The 14,460-nt window shown below is 41.5% G+C and overlaps 1 protein-coding gene across 2 annotated transcripts in view; it reads right to left on the bottom strand.

Moving 5' to 3' along the window:
• The window catches only part of tmem245 (transmembrane protein 245), a 19,790-nt gene extending 6,684 nt beyond the window's left edge, over positions 1-13,106 (bottom strand). Inside the window, exons 1-14 of one of the 2 annotated variants that reach the window (XM_047808774.1) lie at positions 12,329-13,106; positions 11,119-11,236; positions 10,354-10,449; positions 10,092-10,214; positions 9,442-9,621; positions 9,093-9,262; positions 7,612-7,635; positions 4,364-4,468; positions 4,116-4,198; positions 3,943-4,033; positions 3,715-3,813; positions 1,594-1,725; positions 616-738; positions 277-422 (exon numbers count right to left, since the gene is read on the bottom strand). In XM_047808774.1, coding sequence (XP_047664730.1) covers positions 277-422; positions 616-738; positions 1,594-1,725; positions 3,715-3,813; positions 3,943-4,033; positions 4,116-4,198; positions 4,364-4,468; positions 7,612-7,635; positions 9,093-9,262; positions 9,442-9,621; positions 10,092-10,214; positions 10,354-10,449; positions 11,119-11,236; positions 12,329-12,922 — 2,084 coding nt within the window. In that variant the 5' untranslated portion in view covers positions 12,923-13,106. The remainder of the gene's footprint in view (positions 1-276; positions 423-615; positions 739-1,593; positions 1,726-3,714; positions 3,814-3,942; positions 4,034-4,115; positions 4,199-4,363; positions 4,469-7,611; positions 7,636-9,092; positions 9,263-9,441; positions 9,622-10,091; positions 10,215-10,353; positions 10,450-11,118; positions 11,237-12,328) is intronic. The other variant, XM_027172030.2, reaches the window with a different exon arrangement.
• Positions 13,107-14,460: the final 1,354 nt, after the last annotated feature.

The following is a 14,460-nucleotide window of genomic DNA, read 5'->3' as shown; positions in this document are numbered from 1 at the left end:
GAAGCTGTAGGATTCGATGCAGGTCATGGATGCTCTAGGCTGTAAATGTAATGAATGATGTAATAGACATACAGTATAAACAGACAAACATGGACCTGAACAGTGAATCTCATCATAAAAGAATTGTTTAGCCTTCTAGCTCCACTCACAGGTCTGAGTTCAGTAGCATGGGTAATTAGTTATGCTCAGTTAACCTGACAGTTTTGTAACAGTATTGTGTTATAGCACACTGTGTAGTTGTTTTGTGCTGTTGTACGTATGTGTGTGTGTGTGTACCTAATGGCCTCCTCCACAGACTGGCCGATGATGTTGGATGAAGGTCCAGGCTGGGACAGGGGTGTGAGACTGATCACCCATTTAACAGGCTTGTAGTACTCACCACTGGAGCTCAGTAAGTAGAACAGTGTGGTCAGGAAAATCACCTACACACACACAGAGATACACACACATACACACACACAAATTATTCTGTGTATTGCATGTGTTATTGACATTTTGTTCCTCCTCACAGCAGTACAGACGGAATGTATAAACAATAAGCACTTAAAGTGAGTGTGTGTGTGTGTGTGTGTGTGTGTGTGTGTGTGTGTGTGTGTGTGTGTGTGTGCGCTTTACCAGTGAGAGAACAAAGTTGAGCAATGCCGTGCCGCTGTGGAACAGTACAGTGAGCAGCGTGGTTGTTGTGGAGATCAGCAAACCGACATTCCGGCTCATCACGACCCACAGAGACTCAACAATCTACACACACACACACAAACATACACACACACACACACACAAATCCTATCAGAAAGATCAATGTAATTCTTTTTATTTTTTTATTCCACACACATTTTGAGGCTTATTTAAGACTTATATAGTCTGTAGATCTTAGTTGCAAAGCACAAAGCAAATCCTTCTTGAATGAAACTGCACCATGTCCATGAGTTCATGTCCAGTGGCTAAAAGGTCTATAGCAATACAACACCACGGTTTAGTGAGAACAAATCGCTGCAAGAAGCAATAAATGTGACTTCCTAAGCAGGATATATTTCTACAGATAAGCAGAATTACAAAAAGCTAAAGGAGACAGGTTTGTATTTTTTCCATTTCTAACTTTCAGGCTTAATGTGACACACACAGACACTTAGCTCGCTAATTAAAAAAAGGGGGGGACTTACTTCCTTAACTATGATACAAATCAGTATTATTATACACATTGTTTTCCTTCTATGTTCCACTAGTTTCAGAATTCCATTTTCCACCTTAAATGATCAATCTCCCTAATTTTCTCACCAGCCAGCTTTCCCCTATCATATGACAGCTATCAGTCTGAGACGGTCTCAAAGAGCAGCACAACAAACTCGGACTAACGCACTGCTGTCTACCCTTTTCCACATACATGAGCTCACACACACACACACACGATTGGCTAGCATCTCTGTGATTGACAGAAGGAAGAGAGAAAGCCACACTTTCCCCCAAATTTTGTTCTCTTCTCAATTCCAGGCCAGGAAATGATCGTAAAGCTCCCATAACAACATTAATACATGTTACAGTCCCAACATATTGTACCATACGCATGTATGAACAAACACACACACACCCACACACCGAAAGCAGTGTTTCAATGTTGTCTTGCAGGAAGGAGGCAATATCCTGCCAGTCCAGTATATCTCCCAGCCAGCTGTTCTGCCTGTGCAGATGTTGCTTTTGGCCACGGTGGCGTCCACTGTATGTTACGTTCTACAATAAACAAAAAGAGAGATGCGTTGAAAAGCAGAGAACCTCAATGTACATCACAACTCACCCCTGCACAGTATGTTTACTCACTTAAATCAACAACAATCCTTGGGTATCGGTAACTGGTTCCCATCACACATTTCCCACATAACACTACAGTTAAGAGTCAATAACTACAAGTGTGTTAACAATACAGAAGCACACTCAGCACTGAGTTTGGTGTTAAGTGCCACAGTACTGAGTGAGATAGGGTGGCTTAGTGTCTGGTTCAGAATAGCTGGCCTTTACATAAATAATTAAACTGTAGTTTCGAATGTCTTGATTATTTCTCTATGTGTTACCTATGTAAGAATTCAGAACAACAAGAAACCAAATCCTGCATGGATACTTAAGTATGGTGTGGGCCCTATGGTGCTCTTCTACACTGTCCAGTAGAACAGGAGTAAAAGAATCTGTCTCTGTCTGGTTCTGTCTCTTTGCTCATCTTTGTATGCCTGTCACTGTCTGTCTGTCTGTGTGTCTGCCTCTAACTCTGTCTGGGTCTGTCTGTTTGGGTCTGTCTGTCTGCCTCTAACTCTGTCTGGGTCTGTCTGTCTGTTTGGTCTGAATCTCTGTCTGTCTGCATCTAACTCTGTCTGGGTCTGTCTGTCTGTTTGGTCTGAATCTCTGTCTGTCTCCATCTGTCTCTGTTTGGGTCTGCCTGTCTGCCTCTAACTCTGTCTGGGTCTGTCTGTCTGTTTGGGTCTGTCTGTCTGCCTCTAACTCTGTCTGGGTCTGTCTGTTTGGGTCTGCCTGTCTGCCTCTAACTCTGTCTGGGTCTGTCTGTCTGTTTGGGTCTGAATCTCTGTCTGTCTGCCTCTAACTCTGTCTGGGTCTGTCTGTCTGTTTGGGTCTGAATCTCTGTCTGTCTCCATCTGTCTCTGTTTGGGTCTGCCTGTCTGCCTCTAACTCTGTTTGGGTCTGCCTGTCTGCCTCTAACTCTGTCTGGGACTGTCTGTCTGCCTCTAACTCTGTCTGGGACTGTCTGTCTGTTTGGGTCTGAATCTCTGTCTGTCTCCATCTGTCTCTGTCTGGGTCTGCCTGTCTGCCTCTAACTCTGTCTGGGTCTGCCTGCCTCTAACTCTGTCTGGGTCTGTCTGCCTGCCTCTAACTCTGTCTGGGTCTGTCTGCCTGCCTCTAACTCTGTCTGGGTCTGTCTGTCTGCCTCTAACTCTGTCTGGGTCTGTCTGTCTGCCTCTAACTCTGTCTGCCTCTAACTCTGTCTGGGTCTGTCTGCCTCTAACTCTGTCTGGGTCTGTCTGCCTCTAACTCTGTCTGGGTCTGTCTGTCTGTTTGGGTCTGAATCTCTGTCTGTCTCCACCTGTCTGCCTCTAACTCCGTTTGGGTCTGACTGTCTGTCTGGGTCTGAATCTCTGTCTGTCTGGGTCTGAATCTCTGTCTGGGTCTGCCTGTCTGCCTCTAACTCTGTCTGGGTCTGTCTGTCTGTTTGGGTCTGAATCTCTGTCTGTCTCCATCTGTCTCTGTTTGGGTCTGTCTGTCTGTCTGTTTGGGTCTGTCTGTCTGTCTGTTTGGGTCTGTCTGTCTGTCTGTTTGGGTCTGTCTGTCTGCCTATCTGGGTCTGCCTGTCTGTCTGCATCTGTTTCTGTTTGGGTCTGTCTGTCTGCCTCTATCTCTGTCTGGGTCTGCCTGTCTGCCTCTAACTCTGTCTGGGTCTGTCTGTCTGTCTGGGTCTGAATCTCTGTCTGTCTCCATCTGTCTCTGTTTGGGTCTGTCTGTCTGTCTGTTTGGGTCTGTCTGTCTGTCTGTTTGGGTCTGCCTGTCTGCCTATCTGGGTCTGCCTGTCTGTCTGCATCTGTTTCTGTCTGGGTCTGCCTGTCATTCTCCACCTGTCTCTAAGTCTGCCTGTCGGTCTGTCTCCATCGGTCTGTGTCTGTCTGTCTGACTGCATCTGGGTCTTGCGCTAATGTCAGTACTTGTCTCTGTGCCAATTACCTTGACAAACCATGAGTGGTAAAGTCGGTCCCACAGCTCCAGAACCTGCTTCTCGATCACTGCTGTGTTGTTCACTTTCTCGCCAAGCATCTTGTGGAGCTACAGTACAGAAGGAAAACGCACACTTACTGCTCTTTCCTTTAAGACACTCTGCATGCACGACTCATTTCCTCAGTGTTACCGTACATAATCTGACCCGCTTTAACCTCACACAGTTCTGAACTCTACCTTTTGCGTTATCCACTCTCTCCCGTGCTGGTACACATTTGTGGCTGCAGAGTTGAGAGCTTTCTGAACGACACGAGCCTCGGGAAGCCAGCTGCAACACACATGCAAATTGAAAAGTTCCTACAGGCACTACATTATGTTACCGTGTATGTGCGTGTTATTGCGTGTCTTACTTGGCCCACTCAGGGTGGTTGACAAGAGTCTCATTGATCAGGTTACTGGTGACCTCGATGATATGAGCGCTCTCATGATGCACCTAAAAAAATTTAGCACCAACTGTATAAGGTTGACCGAATCAGGCGCAGAGGACACATTTTAATTTTAGTTACAGTTACATGATTCAGTTACATGTTTCCGTCACCTATTAGTATTTTACAAAACATCTAAGGGTTTTATTTTGTAGATTGTTCATACTATATACCATAGCAGTGAGCAAGAGTGCCATGAGGAGTGTCCCTGTGACCAGGAGGAAGATGATGAAGATGCTGATAAGTTTATCCAGAGATTTCTCCAACCATATGATCATCTAAGGGGGGGAAAGAAACAAGAAAAGGGGTAGAAATATACAAGAATAGCTTCCAGCAGGTGTAGATGATGAAACATTTACTGGGTGTCAGCACAGAGAGAAACCTGCTTCCATTGTCCTATACATCAACCCAGAGGAACCACCTGGCCAAGCAGCAGCCATCTAGTGTCCATTCACATTGGCAATAAAATAAAATTGCTAATGTGATCAATTTCGCACACTCTTGGAAAACGGCTGTTTTAAGGGTTATTGGGTTGATCATAATGGGTCCTATGTAGACCAGACAAGCCTTTAGGGGAGAAATGTTTGTTCTTTAATATGCACGAAGTTTGCAAAAAAAAAAAAACAAATACTGCAACACTGATGTAAAGAATGGATAATTGAGTTAGCTCAAAATAGTCTGGCCATTGTCCACTGACCTCTCTCATCAACAAGGCCTTTCCATTTGCAGAACAGCTGCTCACTCTACGTTTTTGTTCTTCACAGCATTCCAGACTCTATTCTCTAAACTCTAGTGACTGCTGTGCATGAAAGTCAGCGGTTTTTGAAATACTGATATACCAGCCTGTCTGGCACAACCAACCATGCCATGGTCAAAACGTCACAGGGAGATCGTAAAAAGTAGAAATCTTTAAACCTTTAATCATCCAAAGAACCCTTGTGGAACACTTTTTTCTAAGAGTGTACACATTTGAGTGTGACCGTGTTGCAGAACCAGCAGGCGTAAAACTAAGAGTAATTCTGCTAAACAGGAAGTGGTTGATGATAAGTGTTACAGATAATAAACATTACATACAGCAGACCAGGTTTCTCTGTGCACCCCGTAGCTAACAGGCCCTGTCTGAGGGAGTCTAATCCTGTTCCCATGTCTGGTTTAGTCATGTGGATATCGAGTTCTCATCACAGCTTAACGTTGGCTTAATAGATGTTAGCGATACTTTAAGTGTTTCAGGTGCCAAACATTAGCCGAGGACGTAGATAGAAATGTTAGTACAAAAGCTGGTATTTGATGACAACGATCCAAAGCCACATGCTGAGACCTTATAGTGACCTTCAGCACCATCAGTGAAAGTGTTCTAGAAGACCCTGCACTTTGGGGAATGTCATGTTCTCGCAAAACTGATTCATTCTCAGCCACTACATTCTCCTGCTGAGGTTTTCTTCAAGCCGAGACTGCTATATTTCTTCAGGTATTTTTTATATTGGTTACTAAAGATAGCATAAAGGCTTTAGCTTAATGGGGATAAATACGTGATGGAAAATGTGTTTTTTTAACTAAATGTAAAAAAATTTGTGTGCCCAATAAATTTGTAGACAATTAGAGGAAATTAGATTTCATTTCTTTCATTCACCGAAACAGATTTGAAGGAAACGAACCCCATTACCTAAAAAAAAACTGACTAGAAAACTTTATTGTATTTAAATACAATTAAACATCACAGTCAATGATTATTTTTATTTATTTATTTTTTTAAATTGAGTGAATTTACTCAATTTATAGTAATATTGTCCTTTTAGTTACGGCTGGTCCTACTACTTCAACCTTTGCAAATGTATCCCTTAAAAACCCCCATGACAAACCAAGCTTCTCTTACCCCAAGTGTCGCATCTCAAAATAGCAATAGCCGACTCCCAGGGGAAAACCCCTCCCCCACACTGAGCTCACTCCAAACATAAAGACACTCTTCCGCCGTCTGCCTTTAGGCATGTGCCGACAGGACATTTTCCATTCCATTACTTGTTTATCCTTTTATGATCTTGTACTACGTTAGCAAAAAATGCTTAGCTGCACCAGACCTAGACTCGTTTTAAAGGGAATTTAAGGGGTGGACAAATGACGCATTTATTAGCTAGCTCACCACTAGCTAACAGAGCTCAAATGTGCTGGAAAAATTAGTAGCTCACATAAAATAAAACATACAGCCAACTAGTTAGCTAGTTAAGGAAGTATATGTAGCATCATCATGTAGCATATTGTGCTTGTGCTCTCAGCCCAAACGTTGTTAATCGCTAACGTACACTTGCTGAATGTTTTGATGTTCTAATAATTCACATATTCTCTTTATTTGACTTTATTTTCTCTCAGTATCTTTACCCACAAGGCAACTCTGAGTTAGTGGTTTTTAGGTTGTTTGGTTCCTACAAGTTCATCATTCTGAAAAGGTTTTCTGTCAGCCGAGTACAGCTAGTAAAAACATTCTACCGACAGTCCCATAGTAGCTCGACGTGTGTATTGTGCATCAGGTGTCGGGATTCAAAACGAATAGTTAGTGCTCCAGTTATAGCGTTAATTCACGGTAAGTCAAGTTTAAATGCAGCTCCACACCAAATGAAAACATGTGCTTGTAAATGTCAGTGAAGGAGTAGTTTATTTTCTTTTTCATACTTTCTGCTCTGTAGCTACAAGTAATGAAAGAATAGCTAAGAATGGCTAATATGAAATCTGCTTGTCTCAGGTGGTCTCTGGGTCACTGTTTTGTCGACCCCTGGGAATAGTTTTTATACAGGGTTAACAATTATATTTGTGCAGCAAGCTAATTCATTCGTGCTAGCTAACAGCCTACTTTTTATAAACACAAATATGACTGAAGAGAAAACCTGGAAATATTAGTTATTTTTTTAAAAAAAAGTCAGTTTGTCTATCTGCATTTGCAAATATGCTCTTCGGGTGTTTTTGTGAAACATGCTGGTGGTAGTTTCTAGATTGCGTAATAGTGTGTTTTGAATACTGCAGTAAATCAATAAATATCCTGTTATCAGCACATGTCTAATCTGGGTTTCTCTCCATGCATCACACACACACTGAAGCCAACCAAGCCCACGAAAGTCTACATCTGTGGAAAAGAACGAAGTCTCAGAAAAAATTTTAATACCAAAGATTTGCATCTTAACCTGACAGGAACAGCTTTCGGTCTCTTCCACAGAACGAAAGCAGCACACACACACACACACACACACAAAGACAAAATTGTAAGTCTGCAAGCTTAGCTGAGAACAGAAAGATGGAGGGATGATAGTGGATGGAGGAAAAAAGGCATCAATCCAAGCTTCTACTAGGTGTGCACACGTTCACACTTTTGTTCTTTCTTTCTGTTATTTTTTCCCTTGTCTCTCTCCCACTCTACCTAGCGCAAACCATTTACCTGCTTGTTAAGCCAATGCCAGAGCTTTGAGGAGGGAGAGAGAGAGAGACACAGTGTTATTAGAAACAACCAATAAGAGTGCAGGAAAGCAGCAAACATCAACGTTTTTGTTTCTCAGGCAACAAGAGAACAAGACAAGATTGGAGGAGGGAAATAATGGGAAAAATAGTCACTGCATTGTGATAAAGGTACAGAATAGAATTAAGTAGAAGTACTACATTGAACACATCAGGTTTTAATGGCCTCCCTAATAAGCTAACCTTAACTTAACCTAAATAAAACATCGATCCCATTGAGTCATTTGAGCCAGAGCATTTTCAATTCAAACAATCACTTTAAACAATAACCAGAACATATTAGATTTCTTGATGTATATTAGTCTATATATTAATGTATATCTGTCTTTTTAAAAGCCAAAGCAGCAAGAGAAGAAGCAAACTACTGTAACTCAGAAATCTCAGCTTGTATTCCCAAAGAGCAAAGCTCACTCAGAGATTGTCTAAACACCTAAAACTAAGAAATTATTCGTTGATCGTTGATCTACAGCTTGTTTCTGATCACCGCTGTTTGTTTAGAAAGTCCGGCTGGTTAATCAGTACACGGAGTTCTACAGATAATATTCATTTATTTCCAGTCATTACACACAAGCAACTATAGAACAAAATATCTGCTCTAAACTGTTATTAATTACATGTATAAAACCTCTTAACCACCTCATACCTCACTGATGCATTCTTGATTCTGATTGGATGTTGATTATTTTTCTAGAACAGCAGCTTTGACAGTAGGTCTGACTACAGAGTTTATGGGTTTATTCTAACGGTACGCTAAAAGCTAATTTACTCGTTTCCTCGGTGGCTGAGTCTGTCCTGTCTTTTGGAAGGAGTCTCCAGTATCAGTACTTTATAAGAGTCAGAGGTAAAGCTGTGACTAAGACAAAGGCTTTTGTGGTACTTTCGCAAAAATAAGTCGGTAAGCTAACAACTGTTTATAACTTTTTTTTATAGATCTAGTAATAGTAACTATTACTATATATTATATTTTTTATAATATAACTATAATATAACTTTTATAACTATAACTATATTTTTTATAGATCTTCTTAATAGTAACTATTAATAGAACAATAGCAAGTATTGCTCTTTGATAAGTAAAGACAATGACATCACTGGCAAATTGCTGCAGTTAGCAAGGAATAACACATTAAATGGTGCTGTTTCTGGAAAATAATCAACATCCATGCCTATTATTCCGTACCTAAACTTTACACTTCTTTCCTAACTTCCAGAAGAGTCAGCGTTCTCTCACTCTAACAGTAAGAAGAAGAAGAAACAAAACTGGATTTTCTCACAATATCCCCCATCTTCTGAAATTGTGTTCATTGTGTACACGTCATGATAGGTTAAGTGTTTTGCATGAGGCATCTTCAGATAAGAGTAATGGAGGCTCTCCATTAGTGAATACTACGTTAGAGGCGTTACCTTGGTATCAACCCGCAGTAGAAACTGTGTGAGTCCTTTGATTGGTCCAGGCAGCAGAGCATCCTTTCTGTCTCTAATGAACCTCTCCAGCACCACCCACCATGCTGCTAATGTCCGCTCTGCGAAATTCTTCACCCCAAAATGCACCACCAACCTCTTTATTACCCAAACTGTCAGAGCAAAACACACACACACACACACACACACACACACACACACACACACACACACACACACACACACACACACCAATATACACTCTGCTTTAAGTCAAAATGACTTTACAAACGTATAACCAAAAGAGAATACATTTTGTCCATCTAGCACCACACAAACACACACAGATTACCAGCAAAGGGGATGGGCAACAGCTGCAGGATCCAGAGGTTGAGCCAGATCTGCACCAGCACGATGGCCCACACCAGCAGGACAAAATAGATATCACTGGCTTTCTCCTTGTGCGCAAGACTCTGGAAATCGGGGCGGGGCCGCAACGGCATGGTGAACACGTCACTCATTTTGGAGTCGTCTGTGTGCGTGAGGAAAGACACACCATTCACATGATAGGCAACAAAATGTTACATCATGCAGCTCTGACACATGGAATAGTGTCAAAATTACACAAAATTTCGCAAGTTAACAAATATTTGCACCCTCTTAAGAAATTAGAATAACCACACTAACCCTTTCTCCACTACTTTTTACAAGAATTTAGAGCATTTTTTACATAATTACTCATTTGTCGATTTTTCTAAATTATTGACACACGAAGAATACATATTTTTTAAATGTATATATATATATATATATAATTATATAATAAGATTCACAGCTACAAATAACCTTATGGATTATCAGAGTGAATTAAAAAAAAAAGGGGGGGAAATTAAAAAGTAAATGTTTTAATGTTTGAATATTGTTATTTTAAAATAAAATTGTGCTATAAAATAGCAGGGTTATTGTGGTTACTGGATGTGCAATTTTATTTACTGTATTTACCTCTGGATGGTGTTGCGCTGTCGCTCTCTTTATCATTCTCAGCCACAGGCCGGTGGTTACTACAGGTAATGGCCATGTAGATAGTGTTAGCAGCAAAGGAAAGGACCTGTCCTGGCAGTTCACCTGGAAATGAAGATGCCACACAAAAATGTAGATGACATTCAGTCTTGCACTCCCTCCTGTCTCACACTATCTGCACTAGTCCTGTTACAGTGCCCTGTTTGTCTGACAATAAGGATGATGTCGTTTCTTCTCTCCTTACCTTTTCCAGGTACCGGTGCTTTCTCCTGAGAGCCAACAATCAGCAGAATGACCACCAGCACAAACATGGGGACTCTCCAGGATCCCGTCAGAGATACTGTAACAAAACAAAAACCAAGGAATAAAGTGATAACACAGAGAGAGAGAGAGAGAGAGAGAGAGAGAGAGAGAGAGAGAGAGAGAGAGAGAAAGAGAGAAAGAGAGGAAGGAAGAGAGAGAGAGAGAGAGAGGGAGGAAGGAAGAGAGAGAGAGAAAAAGAGAGAGAGAGAGAGAGAAGCAGTGGTAGAAGTGGTTATTTACACCACAGCAGCTGTGTGTGAAGACTAACCACAGTGATGAATTAGAGTCCGTTAGTAAGAGAGTTCAACACTGTATATAGCATTTCGTTCAAGTCACATGTGTAACAAATAGATAAAGAGACGTGTGCAACAATTTCTCTATGAAAGGTCCAAAATGTCAGTCCTATCACGTTAGAACAGGAAATAACCAGTGAAGATCTCTTTTATTTAAATGTACTAAAATAACAGTCAGGGCTACTAAGTGGATCTGAAAGAGCTTCTGAATATTCCACATCAACATAATAAACAGAACAGAAAACGAAAGCGTAAGACAGACTGATGAGGTTTTAAATTTGTCAAATACACGGCAAACTAAACTCTTCGACATGCACACGATGCTAAAATGCATTATCTAATTTGTACATTTTAAACTTTTTTTCCTTCACAGTCTCTCTTGTTCCACCTCAGCAGACCCACGGGAGACTTACCCAGGTAGAATATAAGAACCGTCCACACAGGCACAGACATGGCACGCAGGTAACCCTCCATACCTGGGGTCCATTTAAACGCCACAGCCAGCACGTATCCCACCACTAACGTTCCAACCTGGAAAAGGGAGAGCAAGAGTGAGAAGAGGTCAGTTCAGAATATTATACAGACTACAAATTTGATCATAAAAAAGAGAAAAATACAAAATACGATTAGACAAACGTGCATTAGTGTAGAAAATAAAGGAATGGATATGTTTTATGTCCATTTCCATACTTTCGCAACACTAGAAATGAATTCCTTTCGATTTCAAACTTTTCCTCTCCCTGAAAATGTCCAATCAAAACAAATGAATTTTATTAAGTTCATTCTGTTCTCTTTATGTTATTGTTCTAATGTTATTTAAACCTAACCGCATGCTAGCACATGTTCAGCCTATCATGTAAATGAACATATTAAGCATTGCGATGAAAATGTCGGACAAAAAAAAATGATAAGAACATGTTTCTTTCTCCAAAGAAACAAATCGTGTTCTGTGAAGCTTGAGTAGGCTACACATCCAGTGAGTAGCAGTTCTGATGTTTTGATGCATCAGAATCAGAGTCAGAAAGGTCTTTATTGCCAAGCATGATGGAACAAGGAATTTGTTCTAGTACAGGAGCTCCACAGTGTAAACAGAATGGCAATGATAAGAAATGAACACATATCATTGCCATTCTGTTTATATTGTGGAGCTCCTGTACTAGAACAAATTCCTCGTATGTGAAAACATGCTTGGCAATAAAGACCTTTCAGATTCTGAAGGCTATAATAACTCTATTATTCACTCTTTACAACTATGGTGAGCAGAAAAGCATCTCAGAGGAGAAGAAGACACATCAGGTACCACTCCTATCAGCTGAGAACTGGAAATTAAGTCTACAGAAGTCACAATCTGACTGAAACTGGGCAGATGATGAATGCAAAAGTATCACATGGGCGTTTTTTTTTATACTGTACAATCACTTGGCCATAATTCTCCCACAACTGAAGCTCTTGGGTTCTTGTGCTAGAACCCCAGCAAGAGGCGCCGTGTCTCTCTGTCTCTCTCTCTGTCTCTCTCTCTGTCTGTCTCTCTCTCTCACACACACACACACACACACACACACACACACACACACACACACACACACACACACACACACACACACAGCTCGCTCACTAACTCACCCACAAGGCGTTAAAGCAGTCGAGCACGTGGCATATGATGTCACACAGGTGCTCGAGCACAGCTTGCATACCGATGACGCTCCAGAACAGGTAAAAGAAGTAGAGAAGCGGAGCACCGGCACCGATCACGAGCAGCATCTTGAGGCGCTCGAGCAGCAGAGCGCCCAGAGTCTCTACACCATGGTTCACACAGCGGACCGGCACGAGCAATGTCCCCAGCACGATGGGCGTGCCGCTTGCACGGAGTCCGCTGAGCCACGAGCGCCCCACGCGCGCTAGAGAGTGCTTGAACGGGTGCAGAAACGTCCCGCACAGCACGGCCCAGAGCAGCGGCCGCAAGAAAGCCTCGAGGATGAAGTACACAAGCACCGCGGCGCCGCAGCAGATCGCCACAAAAATCATGGCGCCCGTGTTGTAGAAGGCCTGTTTGATGTTCTTGTCAAACTTTAGAGACGGTTGTTGACCCAGTAGATGGCCAACTACACCGACTGCGGGCTGCGCCGCCTCCAGAAACGACACATGGGGAGCGCGAGCCACGCGCGCGGCCGGAGTCACCGGATCCCCGTCCGGATCCGGACCCTCCGCTTCTGCCATGTCTCTGCTCTACACTGCACCGTAAACACTCGAGAGGAATTACGGACGTGGTTGGAAACGTGACGTAACTTGTTGCGAGCTCAGTGGGTAATGTAGTGTCAGGCTAGTAGGCTGCACGTGATACTGTGACCGAGTCGACTCTTTGAACCGGCTCGTTTGAGTGAACGCTTTATGCACAAACACAGCAGGCACCAAAGGCATTAATACTGGAATCCCTAATGTGTTTTAGTGGTTATCAGTGCAGACTAATGATTTTGTGTTAATTATAAAGTAAAATAATAGTTAATATAAGTCAGTCAGGCCAATAAGAAGAATCGCTGGGTATTTTCTTTTTTAATAAAATTAATGAGCCGACTCTTATTGGTGAGCCGAGCCAAGACATTTGACTCACCCAAAATAACAAGTATTGCTATTACCAAAATACCAAATCAGAAAAAAGTAGCTTTTTTCTTTGACTCAGATCATACCCATGACATCCACAGACACAAACCCTCTCCAGGAGTGCTGAATCATGGCTGACCCTGTGCTCTGACCCCAACCTCCAAAGCTGGCATATGTGAAGAAAACATTCACATCTAACGTATATGTGAGGAACAAATAAAGATTTGTTCATATATTTGCAACTCAATTTCAATAGGATTTCACATGAATATGAACAGCACTGTTCAATTCTCAATTCTCATTTATTATAAGGTGCTGACTAAAATTTCTATAAAAGCAAATTTGATAGTCATGCTGGCTGGAAGTGGATATTAATATGCTGGCTGTAATATTTTACATTCCCAGCTAATTCACAAGGTTTGATAGACAACTTTCCTAGTCTAAAAATAAACAAATGTAAAAATGTTATTTAACAAGTAAAAACACAGTCATTGATATCAGGATGTTTGGACAGGTTTACATCATGTTTACAGAAGGAATCTTTAGTGTCAGACTTTTGTAATGACACACATTATGTTTTCCACCATGGAAATGTGTTCAGAATGGAGGTCATTGCATTTTCTTTTTTTCTTTTTTCTTTTGATTTCAATAATTTTTTTAATTTTAATAACTTCAGAAAGAAATAATGAGAGGTTGGTGATGTAATGACTGTTTGTAGCTCTGACAATGTAAGTGATATCTGGATTTAACGTGAAAATCGTTCCACAACATTAATCGCAGCTATAAATGTTTGAAATGCAATGCATTGTTCACTAATAAATAAATAATACGTATACCCGACACGTTGGGGTGTGATGTGTGGAATTCATTCCTTCGGGTGGAAACCATAACAAGGTGAACCAACGGCCAGACAGAGCTACACTGTTTAATAGTGAGATATTAAGAACACATAGTCATTGCAAAACAGGTTTTCTGCAATTTATGGAATATAAATACTGCTCCAAACATGTTCAAATAACACATAAAAATAGACACTCTAGTGGAGACTGGCTTCTGTGAAATGGCTCAGAAAACACTGTTCTGTCAGCATGCTTTAGCTAGCTCAGAGTTGCTCATACTACTGCTGGAGTGGTTAGATAGTAATAATAGTAAGTCTG

Source organism: Tachysurus fulvidraco, chromosome 25, assembly GCF_022655615.1.
Source record: "Tachysurus fulvidraco isolate hzauxx_2018 chromosome 25, HZAU_PFXX_2.0, whole genome shotgun sequence".
Taxonomy (NCBI): Eukaryota; Metazoa; Chordata; class Actinopteri; order Siluriformes; family Bagridae; genus Tachysurus; species Tachysurus fulvidraco.
The sequence above is the reverse complement of the archived record's forward strand: the minus strand, read 5'-3'. Positions and strand labels throughout refer to the sequence as shown.